The 24,811-nt window shown below is 35.0% G+C and overlaps 1 protein-coding gene across 29 annotated transcripts in view; it reads right to left on the reverse strand.

Moving 5' to 3' along the window:
* The window catches only part of TTLL5 (tubulin tyrosine ligase like 5), a 409,941-nt gene that overhangs the window by 46,947 nt on the left and 338,183 nt on the right, over positions 1-24,811 (reverse strand). For 3 of the 29 annotated variants that reach the window (XM_056810661.1, XM_056810659.1, XM_056810657.1), the window contains one exon: positions 193-24,525. The exons of the other annotated variants lie outside the window; for them this stretch is intronic. In XM_056810661.1, coding sequence (XP_056666639.1) covers positions 24,510-24,525 — 16 coding nt within the window. In that variant the 3' untranslated portion in view covers positions 193-24,509. Of the gene's footprint in view, positions 1-192; positions 24,526-24,811 lie in introns of those variants that run through there. 29 annotated transcript variants of the gene reach the window in all.

Raw genomic sequence — 24,811 nt, forward strand, 5'->3', positions numbered from 1 at the left:
GAACAATAGCACATGGCAAAAGTTATGCTGAATTTGAATAAGGAGCATCAATATTTAAAAGTTTAAATAATCTTAAAACTTTTCTGGTCACATTTGACACATTTATACTTATAAAGTTATTAAAGATTAAAGTTGTGCTAAGACTATAAGGACATTTCTGTACGAAATAAAAATGACTAGTAGAGTCATTGCTTTCAGTATTTCAGTTTATTGATTACAAGATGTAGTAAAAAATGCACTGGTTTGGGAGTGAGAAGATTTGGAGCATTTGGTTCACCATTCCAGGATGACCATGTGATCTTGGGCAAGTTAGCTTTCTGGCCCTCCTCTGCAATATGAGGCAGTTGTATTGGATTATCTTTAGGTTCCAGTCCAGTTCCAATCAGCCATGTCCTTATTAAGTGTAGGGAATATACAAATATAAGATTTGTAATGGGGAAATCAGGAGAATTACAGTAAGATCAGTATATATACAAAATGGGTTTCAAAAATTTACAATGAGTAAAGTGTCCAAAGCTCATTGTTATTTTTTTCCAACTAAGGTTCTTCTTCGCATACTTCTTCATAGGACTTTCTGTTTCTTTTCTTGGCTTTTCTCTTGCTCTTTCCTTTGGCTCAATAATTGATCAGTGGAAACTTTCCTGTAAGTGATATCCTTTATAAAAAGTTCTGTTTTGTTCATTATTTCTCAAGAATGACTCCTGTTTGGGGCTATACTTTTTCTTTTAGGTTTCTTTTCAATGTCTTTGTTCCTTCCTAGTTCTCTTAAATAGGTATTATTTTTCCATTCAACTGGCTCAATAAAAAAGTTTGTCTTGGGCATATGCCATCACAATAAGGGCAGATATATGGGACGAGAACTCAAAATGTAATGTAACCAATATTTTCCAAAGTGGCACATGCATAAAGAAGGTGAAAACTTAAAAAGTTGATTTGATCAGGGCAGGAACATTGAAAATTAGGTGTCATTGGCCCCAAATACTAAGATCTCAGCTGCTATGTAACATTGGTGATTTGCTAATTACCACTTACTAGTGGGTGGGAAATGATAGCCAACTTTTTAATAAAAAGACAAGCAAACAATGAAAAATCAAAAAGGCCAAGCTAGGTTAAAGATCAAGGCTAAATAATAGTATTAATAAATTTAACAATGAAACTAATAATATTAATAAATAATACTAACTACTAAAGCACTATTAAAAAGAGTAAGGTGACATAGTGGATAAAGTACTGGATTTGGAAGAAGGAATCCTTGAACTCAAGACCTACTTTAGATACTTACTAGGTGTGTGACCATGGGTAAGCAAATCCTTTATCTTCCCCATACAATGAGTTCACCCACTGGAAGATCTTATGTTATGAAATCAAAACTCCTTGACATATAATAGTAATGCAAAAATGTCTATTATGTAATAATTATTGAAGTATTTTCTCCCTCCTATACCAATATAAAAACCTGCCACAATAATAAGTATTGAATAAAGAAGAATGTCTCTCCCTTTTACCCACCAATACCCAGAAATTACACCTAGTACTTCACAAAGGAAAGTAAATATTCAGGGACTTATGTGTCTGGAATATTGTCATATTTATTAATAATAGTCCTGGCTAAAATCAAACTAACATACATATTTGTGTGTGTACAATGTATTTGTTCCCTACGTATCACAGCTGAAAGACAAAGAAATATAAGGCCTTGAATAAACTCACAGTTCTCATAATCTGATAAGCACTCCACTAAATTTTTGGACAGAGATTTTAAAAAGGAAGGATAGGTAGGCTCCCTTTTACTAAAATTCTATAAAGGTAATCAGCACAGAAAGGAGAGGAATTTAACACCAAGAAATAAACTGTGAAGCTTCAGTTCTATTTCCTGTAGGAATATTTCATTCTCCCCAACAACATGGAATGTGGAGAAACTTTCTTCAGTTAAATCTTTCACTTAAGAACTCTAGACAAAGATGGGAGCAGTTCACTAACAAAAAAAATTTAAATAACTTTTCAAGGCAACAACTCAGGGCATGTCATGAATTAGCTAAATTTTATAGAAAATTGCTTCAGAAAAATTCCAGTAACAAATCATATGGATGATAAAAATTTTGGGCTCTTAAAAACAAAAGACAATCAAAACAAATGTCCACACTGATTGTGTATACATGGGGATGTAGAGATGTAATATATACATGTACATAGAGAAACATACAATGCACTTGTGTGTAAATATGTACATGTGTATGAGTACCCATACAGAAATATGCTATGTACATGTCTGTACATATAAACACAGACATATTATATATATATGTATATCCTACATTTGGATCCTTCACCTCTCTTTCTGAAGTGAGTATTATCTTTCATCATTTGCCCTTTAGAATTGCAATTGCAGATTAAAGTCATCAGAGTTACTAATTCTTTCAAAGTAAATTATCTTAACCATATTGTTGTCCTGGTACTGTTCAATTCAGTCTGTCTTGTTTCATATATAAATCTTCCAAGGTTTCTCTGAAACTCTTCATTCATCTTTTCTTATAGTACAATAAATAGTATTCCAATTAAGATATTATACTTGTTGAACCATTCCCTAAATTATGAATACCTCTCTCCTCAGGTTTCCATTCTTTGCCATCTCAAAAAGAGCCTATTTTAGTTTGTTTTACTTTAGACTAACCACTCCCTTAAACTGCTTCTTCTTTTCCTCATTTCTCTATTGAGTGAGATATATGTTTGTATCCAACTCTATATGTGTATTCCTCCCTCCTCTGACTAGTTCAAATAAGAGTGAGCCTTAAGTATCAGCCACCCTCCTAGTTTGTATAGATGTTTACAGATGCACCTTGATTATATGGAATAATTTTTCATAATCTTTCTTTCCCTTCCTCTTGGTTCTCCAGTGTTTTCTCGCCCCCCCCCCCCCAATTCTTCAAGACTTACTCCCAGGCCTTCTCTCTAATTAAGACTTGCTCTCTGACTGCTGCTGATGACAGAGTTCAGTGAGACATGGGTATCATATCCCCATATTAGAATATAAGCAGTTTATTCTTGCTTGGTCCTTTATCATTATCCATTAATTTTAATTTTTTTATATTTCTCTTATTCTTGTGTTTGGACTTCAAAGTTTTTACACAGCTCTAGTCTTTTCATCAAGAATGTGTGGAAGTGGGGGCAGCTGGGTGGCTCAGTGAATTGAGAGCCAGGCCTAGAGACAGGAAGTCCTAGGTTCAAATCTAGCCACAGACACTTCCTAGCTGTGTGACCCTGGGCAAGTCACTTGACCCCCATTGCCTAGCCCTTACCCCTCTTCTGCCTTGGAACCAACACACAGTATTGATTCCAAGACAGAAAGTAAGGGTTTTATTAAAAAAAAAAAAAGAATACGTGGAAGTCCTTTATTTCTTTAAAAATCCATTTTTCCCCATTTAGGATTATGTTCACTTTAGCTGGATTATTCTTGATTAAAAGTCCATATCCTTTGCTTTCTGGAATATGGTATTCAAAACTTTCTGTTTCTTTATAGTGATGGTTATTAAATCATGCATGATCCTGACTGTGGCTCCTCAGTACTTGAATTCCTTCTTTCTATCTACTTGCAGTTCTTCTTTCTTTGATCTGGATGGGAGCCCTGGATTTGGGTTATAATATTCCAGGAAATTCTGTATTTGGAGTTTCTTTCAGAAAGTGATAGGTAGATCCTATTTATTTCTATTTTAAAATAATAGAGTATGTCTAAGCTCTTGTTTTGGTCATAGTTATCAAGTAGTCTGGTGATTCTTGAGTTTTTTCTCCTTGATATGTTTTACATGTCAGTTGTTTTTGCTACGTTTTGTTTTATATTTTCTTCTGTCCTGCCCCCCGTCCCCAGTCTTTTGACTTTGCTTTCATATTTCTTATTGTCACAAGATGGTAAAGAAAAGGCAAAAGTTCACCTGCGATCTTCCAAATTCCCCTCTAAATAATTTTAAAATGATGCCTCAAAATGAATTTTGGAGTGATAGAATTCACAAACTGGTGGGGTGAAAATTTTCCATTCATGATAACATAAAAGGTTGTCAGAAAAGGTCTATCACATTGGGGTGAGAGTAGAGCATGGCCTAGTCAGTGTAACTCTCATTGATGTGGACCCTACCCTGCCTTGGCAAGCCTTGGGAGTAACTGAATCATCAGCAACAGCTTCTGGAGTTTTTAGCCCATGGAGAGCAAGGAGGTTGGTCAATAGGTCAGAGGGAGATTATATAGGGGTCCTTTTGCTGACACTAGGTACAGGACTCTTGTATTCTCCATATGCAGAACTGAGTCACAGTTCTAGCACAAGAAGGAGCACTAGTACTTTAGAGTATTCATACACAAGGGGGCAAGGACTCTGGTCATATTTCCAGTGGGGAAAAGACAGCTTGTGGTTGCTCATAGATCAGAGCACAGGCTAAGAAATTAGTAAACACATATCCCCTTAAAGTATATAGGACTTTGAAAGAAAAGAAAACTTTCACAGACCCTCCAGAGTTGGCTCTGAAGGCAGCTGCACAAACAACCTGAAGCTTGATGCAGTGCCTCCTTCACCCCAGGAGCAGAGTCCAACTTTAACAATTTTTAAAGTTAACAGTAAAGAAATAGGCTGGAAAAGTGCCAAAAAAAAAAAAAAGAACCTGACCATAGAAAGTCATTATGTTGACAGAGAAGATCAAAACACAAACTGAGAAGAAAACAAAGCCCAAACTACTACATCTAAAGCCTCAAAGACAAATTTGAATTGGTTGCAGGCCCAAAAAGAATTCTTTGGAGAGCTCAAAAAGGATTTTAAGAATCAAATAAAAGAGGTAGAGGAAATATTGGGAAAAGAAATGAGAAAAGAAATGGGAAAAATAATGCACAAAAATCCTGAAGAGTCAACAGTTTTGTAAAGGAGGTACAAAAATACTGAAGAAAATAATGAATTAAAAAACAGAATAGGCCACATGGTAAAAGAGCTAAAGAAAACACCTTGAAAAGCTGAATTGGGAGAGGTGGAGTCAAGATGGCAGCTCAGAGGCAGCAAAAGTTCAGACCTCTAAAAGCCCTTCCTCATCAATTAAAAACAAAATGCTCCTAGGGGACTGAAAACCAAATCTAATAACAGGACAGAGCTAAGGAACCCTTCTGCTGGACTCAATTTAAAAGGAATGCCCCCCAAAAGCTTGAATTTGAGAATACTTGGGTTTAAGGGGAAGGAAGAAGGAAGGTCCCAGGACCCCTCCCCTACCTATAGTACTGAGCTTCCAGTAGTGGTTGGAATCTCTGGGCAGGCAAGGGTGCTAGTCTGGAGGGAGTACCTTGTGGGCAAAGCTGTACTAGGCTCAGGGATTTGAACATAGGCGGCGGGGAGGCAGATGGAGGAGAAACTCAGAGAAGGCAGCCCAATTGCAGCCAAAACACTATATTGTGCCCCCCATCCCTTTCCCATAGTTTTGGCCTCAGGGCAAATTCAGCTCTGCAAGAACAACTCTGTCCTGACTTAATATTATCAAGCCTTTAGAGGACAGGGAAGCTCAAACTCCAACATCCCTCCCCCACAAGCTGCTCTAAGAGCCTTGCTGATCAAGCTCCAAGAGTGAAGGCTGCAACCACTACAGAACACCTTAATAATAAGGTGGGAAGTCCAGCTCCTTTTCAGCTTCTGCTGACAGCTAGGGGAGATATGACATCAGGACTCAACCTCACCAATCAGCAGAGCAGAGGAGAAGTCCCATCAGAATAGAAAAACCCAAACCCACAAATCTAGCACATAACGAGAGGGGCAAGACTATAGGCAACTACAAGGAGGAAAGAAGGGGCAAATATGAGCAAACAACAGAAAAAGAAAAAAAAAGAAATTATAATGGACAGCTTCTATCCAGGCAATGAACAAAGAGCAAATGAAACAGAAGAGGATCAAGGAACACCAAGCAAAAACACAAAAACTGCAGCAAACTGGACACAGGCTATGGAAGAACTCAAAGTACAATTCAAAACACAATTAAGAGAGGTTGAAGACAACTGGGAATAAAAAACTTAAAAAATAAGAGAAGTCATCTGGAAACACAGGCACTTGAACTAAAATGAGAAAATAGTGTCTTGAAAGCCAAAATTAATCAGCTTAAAAATGAGGCAAAGGAGGTGAAAGATGAGGCAAAGAAAATGAAAGATGACCTCCAAAGAAAATCAGAACAGAAGGAGAAGAATGACCAAAAAGCCAGGGATGAAATTCAGTCTTTAAAAACTAGAATACAATAATTAGAAGCAAACGACTTCACAAGGCAGCAGGAAACTATAAAACAAAATTAAAAGAATGAAAAAATTGAGGAAAATATGAAACACCTCATCCACAAAACAGAAGTTTTAGAAATAGGTCCAGGAAAGATAACTTAAGAATTACTGGTCTACCAGAAGATCATGACAAAAGAAAAAGCCTTTGAACATCATTCTACAGGAAATTATCCAAGAAAACTGCCCCGACATTCTAGAGCAAAAGGGAAAAGTGAAGATTGAAAGAATCCACAGATCACCTACTGTACTTAATCCCCAACTGAAAACACCCAGGAATGTTATAGCCAAATTCAAGAACTACCAGACCAAGGAAAAAAATATTACAAGCTGCTAAGAAGAAGCCATTCAGATACCATGGAACTACAGTGAGTATAACACAGGATTTGGCTGCATCTACACTGAAGGACTAAAAGGCATGGAATATGATATTCTGGGAAGCAAGAGAACTAGGTCTACAACCAAGAATCAACTACCCAGCAAAACTGACTATATTCTTGCAGGGGAAAGTATGGTCATTTAACAAAATAGAAGAATTCCAAGCATTTGTAAAGAAAAGACCAGACCTGAACGGAAAATTTGATGTCCAAACACAGAACTCAAGAGAATCATCAAAAGGTAATTAAGAAAGAAGGAAAAAAAAGAAAAACAAAATAAAACAAACAACTTTTTTTTTTTAAGAGACCCAGTAAGTTAAAATGATAGGTATCCCATGGGGTACAAGAAAAGAGGATATTGGTAACTCATAGAAATTGTTATTATCAACTGGGTAGCTAGAAGAATTATACTTAGTGGGAACAGTGACAAACTGTACAGGATGAAATACCAAGACATAAATATGTATATAAATATATGTATGCATAATACATATATATACATATATAACTAGAGTTAAAAAAAGAGGCTAATACTAAGATAAATGGGTAAAGAAACAAAATGGAGTAAATTTATATGTCATAAAGAAGTGCATGGAGGGAGTGGGGGAGAACACGAATACACTGGAAGGGTAAAGAGATTGTAGATGGGAAATACTCAATTCTTATGTGCATTGAAATTGACTCAAAGAGGGAAGAACAATCAAATACATTGGGGCAGAGAATTGATTTGCATCCTATTGACAAGTAGAAGGGTAACAAATGGACTGGTGGGGAAGGAAGCAATACAAGGGAGGGAGAGGGTAGAGGCTAGTTTAAAAAGACCATAAAGAAAATAAGAGGGGAATAAGAAGAGAGGTGGAATATAAAGGGAAGTAAAATAAGGGTGAGAATTAGTGGGATTGATTAAAAACAAAACACTGGTGTAGAAGGAAATAGTGAAAGAAGAAAGGGCAGGACTAGGAGTGGAAACCAAAATGATGGGAAATACACAGCTGGTAATCATAACTCTGAATGTGAATGCAATGAACTCACCCATAAAATGCAAGCAAATAGTAGAGTGGATTAGAAACCAAAACCCTACTATATGCTGTCTACAAGAAACACACATGAGGAAGGTAGACACACATAGTGTAAAAGTTAGCGGGTGGAGCCAAATCTATTGGGCATCAACTGAGAAAAAGAAGGCAAGAGTTGTAGTAATCATGATATCTGACAAAGTCAAAGTAAAAATAGATCTAGTCAAGAGGGATAGGGAAGGTAATTATATCCTGATAAAAGGCAGTATAGACAATGAGGAAATATCAGTACTGAACATGTATGCACCAAATTGTATAGTATCCAAATTTCTAAAGGAGAAACTAATGGAGTTCAAGGATGAAATAGATAGAAAAATTATACTAGTGTGAGACTGGAACCTTCCTCTATCTGATCTAGATAAATCAAACCAAAAAATAAATAAGAAAGAGGTAAGAGAAATGAAAGAAATCTTAGAAAAATTAGAGTTAGTAGATGTGTGGAGAAACATAAATAGGGACAAAAAGGAATACACCTTCTTTTCAGCAGCACATGGTACATTCACAAAGATTGACCATGTACTAGGGCATAAAAACATTGCAAACAAGTGCAAAAGGGCAGAAATAATAAATGCAACCTTCTCAGACCACAATGCAATGAAAATAATAATTAGTAAGGGTACATGGATAAATAAGTCAAAAATTAATTGGAAATTAAATAATATGATTTTCCAAAATTGGTTAGTCAAAGAACAAATAATAGAAACAATTAATAATTTAATTAAAGAAAATAACAATGATGAGACATCCTTTCAAAATCTATTGGAGATAGCCAAAGCAGTACGCAGGAGGAAATTCATATCCTTGAGTTCATATATTAACAAATTAGGGAGGGCAGAGGTCAATGAATTGGGCATGCAAATTAAAAAAAAACCAGAAAGTGAACAAATTAAAACTCCTCAGATGAAAACTAAATTAGAGATCCTAAAAATCAAAGGAGAAATTAATAAATTGAAAGTCAAAGAACTATTGATTTAATAAATAAGACTAGAAGATGGTATTTAAAAAACCCCAAATAAAATAGACAAAGTACTGGTCAATCTAATTAAAAAAAGAAAAGAAGAAAACCAAATTGATAGTATCCAAGATGAAAAGGGAAACCTCACCTCTAATGAAGAGGAAATTAAAGCAATCATTAAAAATTATTATGCCCAATTATATGGCAATAAATATGACAGTCTAGGTGATATGGATGAATATTTACAAAAATATAAATTGCCTAGTCTAACAGAGGAAGAAATAGACTACCTAAACAATCCCATATCAGAAAAAGAAATTGAAGAGGCCATCAAAGAACTCCCTAAGAAAAAATCCACAGGTCCAGATGGATTCACAAATGAATTCTATCAAACATTCAAAGAACAACTAATCCCAATATTATACAAACTATTTGACAGACAGAATAAGCAAAGAAAGAGTTCTACCAAATTCCTTTTATGACACAAATATGGTACTGATTCCAAAACCACACAGGTCAAAAACAGAGAAAGAAAACTATAGACCAATCTCCTTAATGAACATAGGTATAAAAATCTTAAATAGAATACTAGCAAAAAGACTCCAGAGCAAGTGAACATGAGGGTCATTCATTATGACCAGGTGGGATTTATACCAAGAATGCAATGATGATTCAATATTAGGAAAACTATCCACATAATTAATCATATTAACAAGCAAACCGACAAAAATCACACGATTATTTCAATACATGCAGAAAAAGCCTTTGAAAAGTAAAATTGGCTACATGGAAAGATACAAATGATACAAAAATTCATTGAAGAAAAAATCTTAAAAAGTAGAATTAGTCAAATGGAAAAGGAGGTAGAAAGCTGAGAAAAACAATTCCTTGGAAATTAGAATTGAGCAGGTGGAAGCTAATGACTCCACAAGACATTAAGAAACAAAACAAAATTTAAAAAATTAAAAAATAGAAGAAATGTGACATATCTCATTGGAAAAACAAATGACCTAGAGAACAAATTGAGGAGAGATAAGCCTAGATCTACTCTTTCAAAAAATTATCAAGAAAACTGCCTTGATATTCTAGAACCAAGGGGTAAAATATTAATTGAAAGAACCATCACATCACATCCTGAAAGGGATCCCAAAATGAAAACTCCCAGGAATATTATAAACAAATTTCAAAGCTCCCAGGTCAAGGAGAAAATATTACAAAGAGCTACACTGAAAAAATTCAGATATTGAAGAGCCACAGCCAGGATAAGACAAGATTTAGCAGCTTTCCTATTAAAAGATGAGGGGGCTCAGAATATGATTTTCTGGAACTCTCATTAGAATTACAAACAGGAATCAGTTACCCAGGAAAACTGAGGATAATCCTTCAGGAAAAAAAATGGATATTAAATGAAATAAAGAACTTTCAAGTATTGTTAATGAAAACACCAAAGCTGAATAGAAAATTTGACTTGCAAATATGAGATTCAAGAGAAGCAAAAAAAAGTAAACAGCAAAGAGAAATCATAAGAAAGTCAATAATGTTAAAGTATTTATATTCCTCCATGAAAAGATGGTACTTATAGCTCTTAAGAATTCTGTCATTCATTAATACATTGCTAGTGGAGTTGTGAATTGATCCAACCATTCTGGAGGGCAAATTGGAACTATACCCAAAGGGTGCTAAAAGATTGTCTGCCCTTTGATCCTGCCATAGCACTGCTGGGTTTATACCCCAAAGAGGTAATAAGGAAAAAGACCTGTACAAGAATATTCATAGCTGCACTCTTTGTGGTGACAAAAAATTGGAAAATGAGGGGGTGCCCTTCAATTGGGGAATGGCTGAATAAATTGTGGTATATGTTGGTGATGGAAAACTATTGTGCTCAAAGGAACAATGAATTGGAGGAATTCCATCTGAAGTGGAACAACCTCCAGGAATTGATGCAGAGTGAGAGGAGCAGAACCAGGAGAACATTGTATACAGAGACTGATACACTGTGGCACAATCAAATGTAATGGACTTCTCCATTAGTAGCAATTCACTGATCCAGAACAATTTGGAGGGATTTATGAGAAAGAACACTATCCACATCCAGAGAAAGAACTGTGGGAGTAGAAATATAGAAGAAAAACAATTGCTTGATTACATGGGTCGAGGGGGATATGATTGGGGATGTAGACTCCAAATGAACATCCTAGTACAAACATCAACAACATGGAAATAGGTTCTGATCAAAGACACATGTAAAACCCAGTGGAATTGTGCGTTGGCTAAGGGAAGAGGTGGGATAGGGGAGGGAAAGAATATGATTCTTGTAACCAAGGAATAATGTTCTAAATTGACTAATTAAATAAAATTTTCCAAAAAAAAAAAAAGAATTCTGTCATTATTAGGATAGTTAGAAGAATTATAAATAGAGGGCATGAGTATGAATTTAATGTGATGGGATATCTAAAAAAATATAAAGTTGAAGGGTAAGAAGGAAGAATGCACCAGAAGGAGGAGGAACGGAGAGGTACAAGAGGTAAATTATCTTACATAAAAGAGGTGTGAAAGAGCTTTTACAGTAGAGGGGAGCTGAACCTGGAATATACCCTTCATAATGTCCCAAATAAGTAGTTATTAGTCAGACACTAACTGATCTTAATAACCTGTTAATGTTGGATTCTTTTTTCAATACTCACAAAACCTTGAGTTGTATCTTGCCAATAGAAGTCAACCTCATTGGCTCATGGTTTCAGGACTCTATGATTCACTCCTTTTTTTGAAATTGTAGCAACATTTACCTATCACCTTTTAATAACAAAAAATAGTAATACTAGCAAACATTCATTTAGTTCTTTAAGATTGTCAATGAACTTTATGTTACATTATCTTATTTGGCTCTCAGGACAATGTGAAGTGAGAGCCATCATTGTCTTCATTTTTACAGATGAGGAAACTGAATCTGAGATCCTAATTGATACCCCAGGGCTTTAAACCTGGTGATTCAGGTAAAATTTGAACTGAGGTCTTCCTGGTTCCGGATCATGGACAGTGTTGGCAATCATAGTTCTTTCATCATTTTAGGATAAGATTATCTGGGTCTGGTGACTTGAATTCATTCAGGTAGGATAGATGCTAACTATTCTTTACTTATTTGATTTCTTTTGACCATTTTAATTTTATATTTTATATCTAAAGATCATTACCGATGGAAGAAAAAGCACAAGAAAACATTTTTATTAATTCACCTTTATCAACATCTGATATTATCATCCAATTCTTGTGAAGTGGTCCTATCATTTGTTTGATCTTTACTTCAATGCAGCTAAAAAAAACTCTCCAAGCCAATCCTTTTGTTATCCTCATCAAACCTATCTAATTTCACCTTCTGTGATTTAGCACTCTTGACATTACTCTTTAAGGAATGTGCTTCTTTCCATTTGGCATTTGCCCTTGGTTTTCTGCCTTTGTTTCTATCTTCTAGCTATACTTTAAATTTGAATCAGTGGATGAGTTAGTTCTGTGTCACAAAATTGGTCTCTTTAGGCAGCCTCCCCTATTCTTCCTCATAAAAATCACTCCATTTGGGGCTTCAAATATTACTGCTAATAGTTTCCTAAAGCTTCTGGCCAAGATGACTGCTTGAAGAGGCAGCAGACAATCCATATGGTAAAATTCTAAAGTTCAAACTGGACCAAGTAATGTTTTTTAAAATCCAATGAGAAAGTAAAATAAGTGACTTCCATCCCAGAACTGTGCGCATGCGCACGCACACACACATAGACACAGACACAGACACAGACACACACACACACACACACATACCGCAGAAGTCTGATGAAAATAGGAAAGGAGGTCTATCAAGAAGGAAGGTAAGGGTTTAAAAAAACGACAACAAAAAACAGGATTGATGAGGCAGTTATATGGCTCAGTGGACTGAGAGCCAGGCCTGGAGACAGAAAGTCCTGGGTTAAAATCTGACCCCATATACTTCCTAGCTATGTGACCCTGGGAAAGTCACTTAATCCCCATTGCCTAGCCCTTACCATTCTTCTGCCTTGGAGCCAATACACAGTATTCCTTCTAAAATGAAAGGGAAGGGCTTTTTTTTTTTTTTTAAGGAAAGAATATATAGCTTAGAAGAGAAAATAGTTAATTTTACACATAAGATGCAATCCCTGAATACTGTAGTAGAAATCGATGTTGCTATGGCAGTGAGGTGGCACAGTACATGGAGTCAAGAAGATCTGACAGGCCTCAGATACTAAGAAGCTTTGTCATCTTTTGTCTATCTCAATTTCTTCAACTGGGGATAATAATAGAACCTATCTCCTAGGGTTGTTGTAAGGATCAAATAAGATAATCTGCCATCTCAACAGAAAAAGAAAATACAAAATATTAATAGCATATAAGCATAGTTAAGAAAAACAAATTTTTACATTGGCCACATTTAAAAACATTTGTCATTTTTCTGTCATGAGATGGGCAGCATCTCTTTGGGAATCATAGTTGATCACTGCATTGATAAAGAGTTCTTAAACCTTTCAGAATTTTTTTTTTTTAATTTCAAAACAAGATTGATTAGCCTCAGACACTTCTTAGCTGTGTGACTGCCTAATACTGCTCTTCTTCCTTTGAACTGATTCTTAGTATTAATTCTAAGGCAGAAGGTAAGGGTCTTTTTTCAAGACAATTAAAACAATGCAGGGATGAGGTGGACATGTGCAATAAAACTAAAACTGATGTGTCTTGGCAACAGATTGGATGGGGGTGAGGATGAGAGAGGAAGGAGTTGAGGATTACACTCAGAGACTGAACCAGGGTGCCTAGGAGGTTGGTGGTGTCATCACCAATAACAGAGAAGTTAGGAAGAAAAGGCTGTGGTGAAGCAGAATATAAAGAGTTCAGTTTTCAACACGTTAAGTTTAAGATATCTCTCGGCAACATATAGTTTGAAATGGTCAATAGGCAGTTGGAGATGCAAGACTGGAAGCAGAGGTTAGAACTAGATATAAGTATGTTTGAGAATCATCAGCCTGGAGATGCTAATTGAATTCATAGGACTGGATGAGATTACCAAGTGGGAAGAGAAGAGGGCAAAGGGTAGAACTCTGTATAACACCTACATTTAGTTAGTGAGTGTGACTTGGATGAAGATCCAGGCAAGAGGACTGAAAAGGAATGCTAAGATGGGTAGAGAGGTGTCACAAAAACCCAGAGAGAAAAGAATATCAAGGAGAAAAGGGTGATTGACAATATTGAAGGCAGCAGAGAGGACAAGGAGGATGAGAACTGAAAAAAGGCCTCTCAATTTGGCATTTAAGAAATCATTAGTAATACCAAGTAAAACCAAGACTTTTAATAGAATGATAACATTAGAAGTCAAAAAGGGAGTGAGAAAAAAGGATGTGGAGGCAAAGATGGTTTTCCTCAAGAAATTTATCCACAAATCATAGGATATGGGATGAGACCTAGTAGTGATAGAGAGATGAAGTGAAGGTTTTTTGAGAATTAAGGAGAAATGGTTATGTTTGTAGGCAGTAAAACATCCAGGAGACAAAAAGAGATTTAAAATAAGTGAGAGAATAGAGGTGATAGAGGGGAAAATCTTTTGGAGAGGACAGAATTGAATGTGATCACTTGTGCATATAAAGAAGTTTATGTGCCATACTAATTGAATTGCCCCCAAATTATTTTACAGAACTAGAAAAATAATAACAAAATTCATCTGAAAGAACAAAAGGTCAAGAATATCAAGGGAATCACTGAAAATAAAATGTGTTAGAAGGTGGCCTAGGAGTATCAGACCCCAAACTGTATTACAAAGCTGTAATCATGAAAAGGATCTGGTAATATTTAAGAAATTCAGCAGTAGATTGGTGAAATAGATTACCTACACAATACATAGTAGCAAATGACTATTGTTACTTAGTGTGTGATAAACCCAAAGATCCAAGCTTTTGGCAAGAAATCACTATTTGATAAAAACTGCTGAGAAAACTGGTAAAAGGTGTAATAGCGATTAGGTGTAGATCAACATCTCATATTCTAATTCAAGATAAGGTCAAAATGGATACATGATTTGGATGTAAAGGGTACCACCATTCACAAATTAGAGGAGCATAAATAATCAACCTGTCAGATCTATGGATAAGGGAAAAATCTGTGACCAAACGAGAGAGAGGAAGCATTACAGAATGCAAAATTGATAATTTTGATTATATTAAACTAAAAAGAATCTGCATAAACAAAACTAATGTAACTAAGATCAGAAGAAAAGGGGAAAGCTGGGGAAAAAATTTTACAGAGAGTATCTCTGATAATTCAAATATAGAGAGAACTGAATCAAATTGTTAAGAATACAAATCATTCCCCAATTGATAAATGGTCAAAGGATATGAATGGGCAATTTTCAGGGAAGAAATCAAGGTTATATGTAAGCATATGAAAAAATGCTCTAAATCAGTCTTAGATAGAGAAATACAAATTAAAACAACTCTGAAGTACCACCTCATACCTATCAGATTGGCAAATATGACAGAAAAGGAAAATAATGTTGGGAGGGATGTGGGAAAATTGGAACATTAATGAACTGTTGGTGAAGTTGGGAACTGATCCAACCATTTTGGAGAGTAATTTGGAATGATGCCCAAAGGGTTTTTAAAATTGTGTATACCCTAGATGCCAAGGAGATTTTTTAAAAGGGAGAAAGTACCTGATTGTATAAAAATATTTCTAGTGGCTCTTTTTGTGGTAGCAAAGATTGAAAATTGAAGGGACATTCATCAACTGGGGAATGACTGAGCAAGTTTTGGTATATGATTGCAATGGAATACTACTGTGCTATAGGAAATGATGAGAAGGATGATTTAAGAAAAACCTGGAAGACCTACATGAACTAATACAAAATGAAGTGAGCAGAACCAGGAGAACATTGTACATAGTAATGGCAATCATATATGAACATTTATGAATGACTTAGTTATTCTTTGCAATGGAGTGATCCAAGAAAACCCTCAAGGACTATTTTACCCTTACCTTCCATCTTAGAATCAATACTAGGTATTGGTTCAAAGGCAGAAGAGTGGTAAGGGCTGGCAATTGGGCTTAAATGACTTGTCCAGGGTCACACAGCTAGGAAATGCCTGAGGCCAGACTTTAACCCAGAACTTCCTGTCTCTGGGCCTGGATCTGAATCTACTGAGTCACCTAGCTGTCCCCTCACAGACTTGATGAAAAACACCTTTTGCTCCCAGGGAAAGAATTAATGGAATCTGAATACAGAATGAGATATACTATTATATCTTTATTTATTTTTTCACTTTTATTTTATTTGTTCAAGTTTGCTTTTCACAAAATGATTAATATGGTAAGATATTTTACACTATTAACATGTATAGCTATATCATATTGCTTGTCATCTCAGGGAAAAGGGAGGGAAGGAGAGTGGGCAAGAATTTGGTTCAAACAAAAAAAAAAGGATGAAAGTTGTTTTTTCATATGATTGAGGAAAAAAAATAAAAATAAAAAAGGTTTATGCCAGCTATAAGGGCCAACATGAAGGAAGGAAGAAATAGTAGCAGCACACATTTGGGTGATATGAAATGAGGAAGAAGGAATATGATGGAGTTATTGGCAAATGGCTTCATTTTCCCCCCAGTAAAATACAAGTCAGGATTCTCAGCTAAGAAGATGGAGGACTATGGGAAGTTTGGTAAGAAGATCTACTATGGTGAATAGAATAGTGGTGATTATGGAGGTCTTGCAACAATGGGGACCCAGATGAGGTTATGGAACATAAATTTGTAATGGTCCAATTCAACATATTTTTATGATTTTTCTCTGGCTTCATTTAGTAGTACACATGTAGGAGCAAAGGCAGGATAGCTATGCTAAAATTAAATAAATATTAGCTATTATTATATTTTGTGTATGCATGTATGTATGTATGTATGTATGTATCTATCTATCTATCTATCTTGGTAGCTAGATTCCCAAAATATTTTATATATTCTCTAGGAATGTGAAATGGAATTTTCTCTTTCCATGTAAGCGGTACAATGTATAGAACCCTGGGCTTGGAGTCAGGAAAAGCTGAGCTCAAATCTAGACTCTTATCCTTACTAGCTGTGTGACTGCAGGAAACTCATTTAACCTCTGTCTTCTTCAGTTTCCTCAACTGTAAAATGAGGAAAATAATATTGCTTCTTCCCCAGGATTATTATAATGATCAAACGAGATAATATTTGTACAGTGCTTAGCACAGTGCTGGTTCCATAGTAGATGCTTAAAAAATGTTTCCTTCTTTCTATCCTATATCTTCCTGCCAGGTTTTACTTGAATTATATAGAAATACTGATGATTTGTGTGGATTTATTTTATACTTTTCAACTTGGCTGAAGTTATAAATTTTCTAATTAATTTTTAGTTACCTCTTTACAGTTCTCTAAATATACTATCATGACATCTGTAAAAAGTGACGATTTCTGCTTTTTCTTTGACTAAGCTTATTCTTTCAATATCTCTTAGTTTTATTGCTAATAGTACATTTTTGGCACTATGTCAAATAGAAGTGATGACAGCAGATATTCTTTCTTCACCCTGACCCTAATCTTACTAAAAAGGACTCTAGGTGGTCCCTGTTACATATGATATAAGCTCTTGGTTTTAGACAGAAAACATTTTCCTTATTAAGGAAAAGTGTGAGAAAATTGAGAGGATTAGGCAATAAGTGGTTAATTGCGGGAACTGAGTGAACCATGCTGACTCCATCTTGTGACTCAAATCTGGAGCTGATTCAGTTCCCTTTCTGTTCAATTATGGGCCTAGTCCAAATCCCGTCTAGTGAGAAAGCTTTATTCAATTGTGAGAAAATGGGTAAAACCTTATTGGATTGCTTGAAACAAGCCTCTGTATGGCTGGAGAACTGAACTATGTGTACCTGCTGTTTAGAGACCCTTAAGCAAGGTCCAGGTTATGTTGAACTTTGATCAGTGCAGCCAGATTCTAAGACTGATGTAAGGAGTTTTCTCACAATTGTACATCTCTGGCAACCCACATGTTTTATTTGGAAACAGGTCCCGTCCTGATCAATCAGTTCTTGTTTCCATGTTCCTTTGATTATTTACAAACACTTGGAGAAGAGTGGGGCATCTCTTTTCCTGAATTCAGTGGAAGTATAGCTATTTACTCCCTCCCAACTTGAAATGTCCTTAATCTTTTGTATTGTTTCCTTTGAATTAATTTGTTTTATTTGATTAATCATTTTAAAGTATAAAAGTCTGTCTCATCCTGTATTCAAGGTCTAGCTCTGGGCTGAGGAAGGGGCCTGGTCCTGATTTGTTAGTCAACTGGCATGCATTGCTTAATATATTAGTATGCTCAAAAGACCAAAACTTTGTTTCTAAATTCATTTCATCTTTTGCTTGTTACAAAAATACATTCATTCCCATGTTTTCTAATTAAAAAATTAGAAATGGGCATTGTACTTTGTCAAGTTTTTTCTGCATCAACTGATGTAATCTTATGTTTTTTGTTGTTATTAGCATTGTCAATTTTGTTTATAGTTTTTCTCATTTTAAAACAACTCTACAATCCTAGAATAAATCCAATTGGGTTATAATTTTATGATTTATTACTAGAGTATTTTTTGCTAATAATTTATTTAATATTTTTGCATCAATGTTCATTAGGAATATTGGTCTTTTTTTTTCTCTGTTTTGACTCTCCCTAGTTTAGGCATCAAGACCATATTTGTGTCATAAAAATAATTTGGCAGGATTCCTTCTTTTGCAATTTTTGCAAGCAGTTTGTAAATTACTGGTATGAACTGTTCTTTTAATATTTGATAGAATTTGCTTATGAATCTATCTAGCTCTCAGATTTTTTCTTCAGGTATTCCTTTATGAATTGCTTCATGTCTTTTTCTGAGATGTGGTTGTTTAAATCCTGGATTTCTTACTCTTTTAAGGGTCCAGGTATTTTATGTTTGTAAATATTCATTTATTTCATGTAAGTTGTTAGTTTTAGTGGCATACAGTAGGGTAAATATTCTAATAACATGCTATATTTCATCTTAATTTTTTTCTATTTTTTTCCTTTTTTCACTTTTGATACTTGAAATTTGTTTTTTTTCTTATCCTTAATTAAATCACATAGTATTTTGTCTATTAAAAACCCTGCTCCTAGTTTTATTTATTCATTTTTTTTGTTTTTGATGTTATTAATATCTTTTGATTTTCAGGGTTTTTATTTTGGAGTTTAAAAATGTATTGTTTTTTTTTTGTTGAATGTTCAATTTATCAATTTATTTTTTCTCCCTTTCTTTTGTTGATAAAAGAATTTGGAGGCATTTTTCTCTCTAAGTATTGCTTTGGCTGCATCCCTGATATTATGATGTGTTGTTTCACTGTTGCCATTTTAATAATTGAAATTATCTATAATTTCTACTATTTGTTATTTGGCCCATTAATTCCTGAGGAATGTTATTTAGTCTCCAGTGGATTTTTAGTATTTTTTTTAATGGCCCTTTATTTAATTTTTATAGCATTATGGTAAATAAGGTATAGGTTTAATATTATTGCTTTTCCACATTTGCTTGTGAGGTTTTTATGTTCTGATTCATGATTACTTTTTGCAAAGTTTCCATCATACAGCTAAAAAATATGTATATACTTTCTTATTTCTTTTCAATAGGTATAAGGAGTTTTATAATTTCTTACTCTTCCAAAATTCCATTTAGGTACTTAACATCTTTCCTGCTTATTTTTTTGGATAGATTTGTTTAGTCCTGAGAAGGGTATGTTGATGTCCCCCAAATACTATAGTTTTACTCTTTATTCCTATAAATTATTTAGCTATTTAGCTTCTCATAGTATTTACTTGTTTGCTATGCCATTTGGTGTGTGTATGTGTTTTGTGTATATATATATATGCATATATATATATATATATTTAAGTACTAAGATTAATTTATTGTCTTTGGTACCTTTCAGCAAAACATAGTTCCCTGTCTTTACTGTTTTTAGTTAGGTCTATTTTTTTTTTTCAGCTTCATTGTCTGAAATCATGATTGTTACCTGTTTTTTAAAATTCAGCTGTGGTATAACAGATTTCACTCCAAGTCCTTATTTTAAATCTGTGTATGTCATTATGTTTTAACTCTATTTCTTGTAAACAATAATTACGGGTGGAGGGTCTTGCCTTGATGTTTTTGGCTGCTGACTGATGGGGGCTGGTGATTACTTAAGGTAGGCTGGCTGCAGTAATTTCTTAAAATAAGATAACAATGAAGTTTGCCCCATTGTTCTACACTTCCTTTCACTTTGACACTTAGAGGTCATCGTAGGGTTATTAATTAGCTTAATTTTAATATTGCTGTGTTTGAGGGAATAAGGAGAATTGGGGAGTGGGAGAGAGATGTGGAGTAGCCAATCAATGGTGCAGTCAGAATACACACAACTAAATTTTCTGTCCTATGTGGGTATGGTTCATGGCAACTCAAAACAATTACAAAGATCAAAGATTATCAATCATAGATCACCACAACATATGTAATAATAATGCAGAAGTTTGGAATATAGTGAGAATTACCAAAGTGTGACACAGAGAAATGATATGAGCCCACGCCGTTGAAAAATTGGAGATGAACAACACAAAATCTATGAAGTGCAAAAAAGCAAAGCAGAATAAAAGGAGGTATGATTGTATATGGTTTCTAGTTTAGCCACAAGTAAAAATACTCTCTATCCTAAATATATATGTATTATATGTATAAATACACACACAAATATGTATAAATAGATTGTATTACATATATGTATTATATATGTAGTATTTTATAGATTTCAAAGTATTTTCATACATGTTATTTTGTTTGATATTGATGACTACTTGGTGAATTGTATATTTTTATTTTTATTCTTATTTTATTTTCATTTTTAAATTTTTCTTATTTCTAAGGCTCAGGAAGTTTAAGCTCTAAGACACATATCTATAAATGGGTAAAAGTAGAACTAGAACTTGAGCTTTCTGCCACTCCAATGTTTGTTTGTGAATTAAGTCATGTGACCTTGGTAAACTCACTTTCATCTCTCTATACCTCAGTTGCCTCACATGTAAAATAAAATCTCTACCCTAAAAGCACTGTTGGGAGAACAGAATGCTGCCAAGTCTGTGAAAGTGCTCTGAAAACTCTAGCACACAACAGAATGACAATGAAAGGAATAATAACAACTTTATATCCACATAGCATTTTTTAAAAACCTTAAATTCCATCTCAAAATCTGTATATATATTGATTCTAAGGCAAAAGAGTGATAAGGGCTGGGCAATGGAGGAAGGTGACTTGCCCAGGGTCACACAGCTAGGAAGTGTCTGAGGCCAAATTTGAACCCAGGACCTCCCATCTCTGGGCCTGGCTCTCTATCCACTGAGCCACCCAGCTGTCCCCCATCCACACAGCATTTTAAAGTTTAAAAAGTGCTTTTCTCACAATGATTCTGTAAAGACAGGCAACTTAAGTATTTTAATGGCTATCTTCCAGATGAGAAAACTGTGGCTCAGAGAACAAAACTTGCAAATGTTGGAAGTGGGATTCAAGCACAGGTCTGTTACTCCTGACTCTTACACTGAGTGAGTACAGTCTACATTACAATGTGCTGCCTTCTGTATGTGCCAACGGACTTTGAAAAAGGACACTCGTAGAAATGCAAGATATTTTATACATAGCTTAAAAAAAAATAAACCCTTATCTTCTGTCTTGGAATCAATACATAGTATTGATTCCAAGGCAGAAGAGTGCTAAGAGTTAGGCAATGGTGTTTAAGTGACTTGCCCAGGGTCACACAGCTAGGAAGTCTCTGAGGCCAGATTTGAACCCAGAATCTCCTTTCTCCAGGTCAGGCTCCCTATCCACTGAGCAACTTAGCTGATTCCTCAAACATTAGTTCTAAAAAGATTATACTCTTTGTAGGAAAAAACAAACAAGAAGATAAAATCTATTTATAAGGCTCTAAAAATAATGATCACATCACCCTAAAAGGTTGTTACTTTGACCATTATTTTAAAAAATATATATGTAGCATTTTGATTGTTATTAACATGGTAATGGTCACATGAAACTCCTAAAGGGGATATTTCTTCATCTAACTAAGTATCTTCTGGAGATTTTCTTGTGGTAGAAAAATTGCCCAGCCTACAAGAATCTGGGGCCCTGAACTTGCATGCTTTTCTTTGGTGTCTGGTTTTTGCCTGTGTCTAACAACTGAGCACCTCAATTTGTTCAAATTTCTTTCTCCATCTTTTAAGAGAAGTATAAAACTGGCTCTGAAAAGAAGATCATTGGGGGTGGGGGGTGGGGGGAAGGTAGCTCTAATGAAACTAAGTCCTTAGAAGAAATACCACAGATAGTTTCAGGAAAAGGATTTGAATAAGGTACTAAATTATGAGGTGCTGCAAAACATCAAAGAAGAAAAGCTAGAAAATGTAAAAGGTACTACCATAATGAGAAGAGAGAATTTCTTAATAAACCCAACTGTGGAATTGACAAAATTGGATTAAGCCTGAGGAAATATAAGTGAGGGACTGTGATGCCATGCCAGGGAGTTAGGAAGAAGGGTAGTATAAGGAGAGAGGTGGTAGAATAAAAGTAGAGCAGAAGGGATTAACAAAATTTTGTTCAGAGCATCTAATAGAATGTGCTCATTTAAAATAAGGCTTCACTAGAGTAGGCAACAAATTCTTTGGACACAATTAAATTATTCAATGAGAAAAGTACTTTTCATGCAGTTCTGTTAGATGATTTTTCTTAAATTCGGAAGAAATCTTGATTTTTTTTTTTTCTGTACCTATTGGGAAATTGGAGTCCACAGAGTTGTGTCCAAATTCTTAACTAGTCATAACTGATGAAAACTGATTAATCTTTGCTGAGCTATACAAGGGGTAATAATCAACTGCAAAAAATGGAACAGTAGATTGTTCAGGCAGAAAGAAATTTCCTGCTGTGGTATCTTGTTCTGAACATTGAGTATTACCCAGGCTCCTGATTTAATGTTCTATTGAAGATTCCTTTGGAAATAACATGATCTGGATCACAGAATGTTAAGTTTCCTAGAGAGGGGCTGCTACAATAAGCAGTGTTTGTGTGTCCATCAATAAAAATCAGTTAAGATGAAGCTGACAGCAAGATGAGAAAAACACTGGATTTGAAAATTGTGGCCCTTAGGCACTCTATGTTCTATATAAGTAATAAAGATTTATTTAAGTTCTCTATTAGCACTGAATTGGTTTTGGAGCCTTGTATTGGAGTTTTAAAGGCAAATCGGAAACTATTTCCTGGAATGACTCCTCACAGCATGCCTTTTGCTACTTGGATTATATTTCTTAAATTCTGAAGAAATCTTTTGCTTTTTCCCCCTTCTGTGCATTTTTGGTGCTGAGCTGTATCCGGTTTTCCCACACTCCTGCTTGTCAGAGAGAAGAAACCACAAAAATGTAGCAAAGCAAAGTTTGTCCAAAGAGCTGCAATTCCATCTCAGGAGGATAAACATTCCTAGTGCCAAGAAATGAGTATAGTACACCAGCACCTTCAAATATGTAGCCCTGCTGTGTGGTAAGGGAACCCACCTAATCACTAAAACAACTAGTCTATCACTTATGGTAGGAGGGGCTACCTTACACTAGACTAGGATTCTACCAACAGAGACTAACCTGTCAAACCTGGACGTTACACACCCTACCAGCTAAATGCCTGTATTTCAAATTCTCTTGAAGATAAACTGGTATGAACACTTAAAGGGATTTGGCAAAGAAATTTGGAGTTCCTTCACAGGTTTACCAGTGACCTTCATCCATGAATTTCAGTGTCTTTATTAATTCTGCCTTGGAACTCATAGAGAACTAGAATTTGAGATCTGGAAGAAGCCTTCGAGTCTAACCTCATTTGATAGCAAGGAAAACTGAGGCCCAGAGGTGTTAAGTGACTTGCCCAATGTCACATGGTCATTTAACAGCAGAATTGGAGCTAGAACCCGGGACTCTTGACTCACATTTCAATGTTCTCTTCATAGAGTTCAGTCAGTAAGCATTTGTGCCCAAGAAAGCTATTCTATGAAAAGCCAGGATTTTGACTTTTCTTGTGTTGTGTCATGATTTACTGATATAATTCAATGCCACAAAGGACAGTTTTTGACTCAGCTGCTGAATGTGAATCAAATATAAATGAGAAGAAACAAAGATTTTTTTCCTCCAGGACCTACAAGTTTTGGCAACTAAAGGTGGTCATACTAAGTACCAGTAAACATGAGACTAAGTTAACAAAACACAAGGGAAACAGAAAATCTCACAAGGCAAATATGTTGCTAGGGAAGGTTTCCCCATTAAGACACCCTGAAAAAGATTGTTAAAAGTGAAGGCTAGGAGAATAGAAACAGTATCCATATTTGTATTTAACTATCAACAGAAAGGTTGGGAATAGAATTGGGGATTCAGCCTTTGAGATTGAAAATATCTCTTTTTAATGTATTAAGTGCATCCTATAAAAGGTACAGAATATTTCACAAAACCTGTTGAAATGAAGATCAATAAAATGAATTCATTGAACTGAGATCTAAGTTCATATCTGCCCATTAAAAAACCTGAAAAAAGATGGAGGCTTTGATGCAAAATTAAAAAAAAGGTCTAAAGATCAGACTCTAGAAAAATTTGAAGTATTAACCCTTTGTTCCTGGAAATTGAGATGTCAAGATTGTTCTCATTTGATTTCAATTGTGGTGGTGTAGCAAAAGGAGTCCTTCAATACTATTCATTGAGCACCCCTTATGTTCACATTAGCAGGGAGTCTCAATCCTGGAGAAGCCTAAAAATCAATGAGGGGAGACACAATGAACACAAATTAAGATACAACTAACAAAATAAAGTGAAAAGAGATGAATAACCAATTATGAACATACTAACAATAATGTATTTGATTTCTCCTGGATTGACTGAATATTTATAGTGAATGGGATCAGGAAAGATTTAGCAAAGACCAAGTATTATCTCTTAAAAACAAGTCTTTTCTTGAAGGTACAGTGAAGGATGGATAATATTACTGTCATATTTTAGTCATACTAATACTATTACTTAGACAAGATATTTATCAA

This window comes from Monodelphis domestica, chromosome 1, assembly GCF_027887165.1.
Source record: "Monodelphis domestica isolate mMonDom1 chromosome 1, mMonDom1.pri, whole genome shotgun sequence".
Classification (NCBI taxonomy): domain Eukaryota; kingdom Metazoa; phylum Chordata; class Mammalia; order Didelphimorphia; family Didelphidae; genus Monodelphis; species Monodelphis domestica.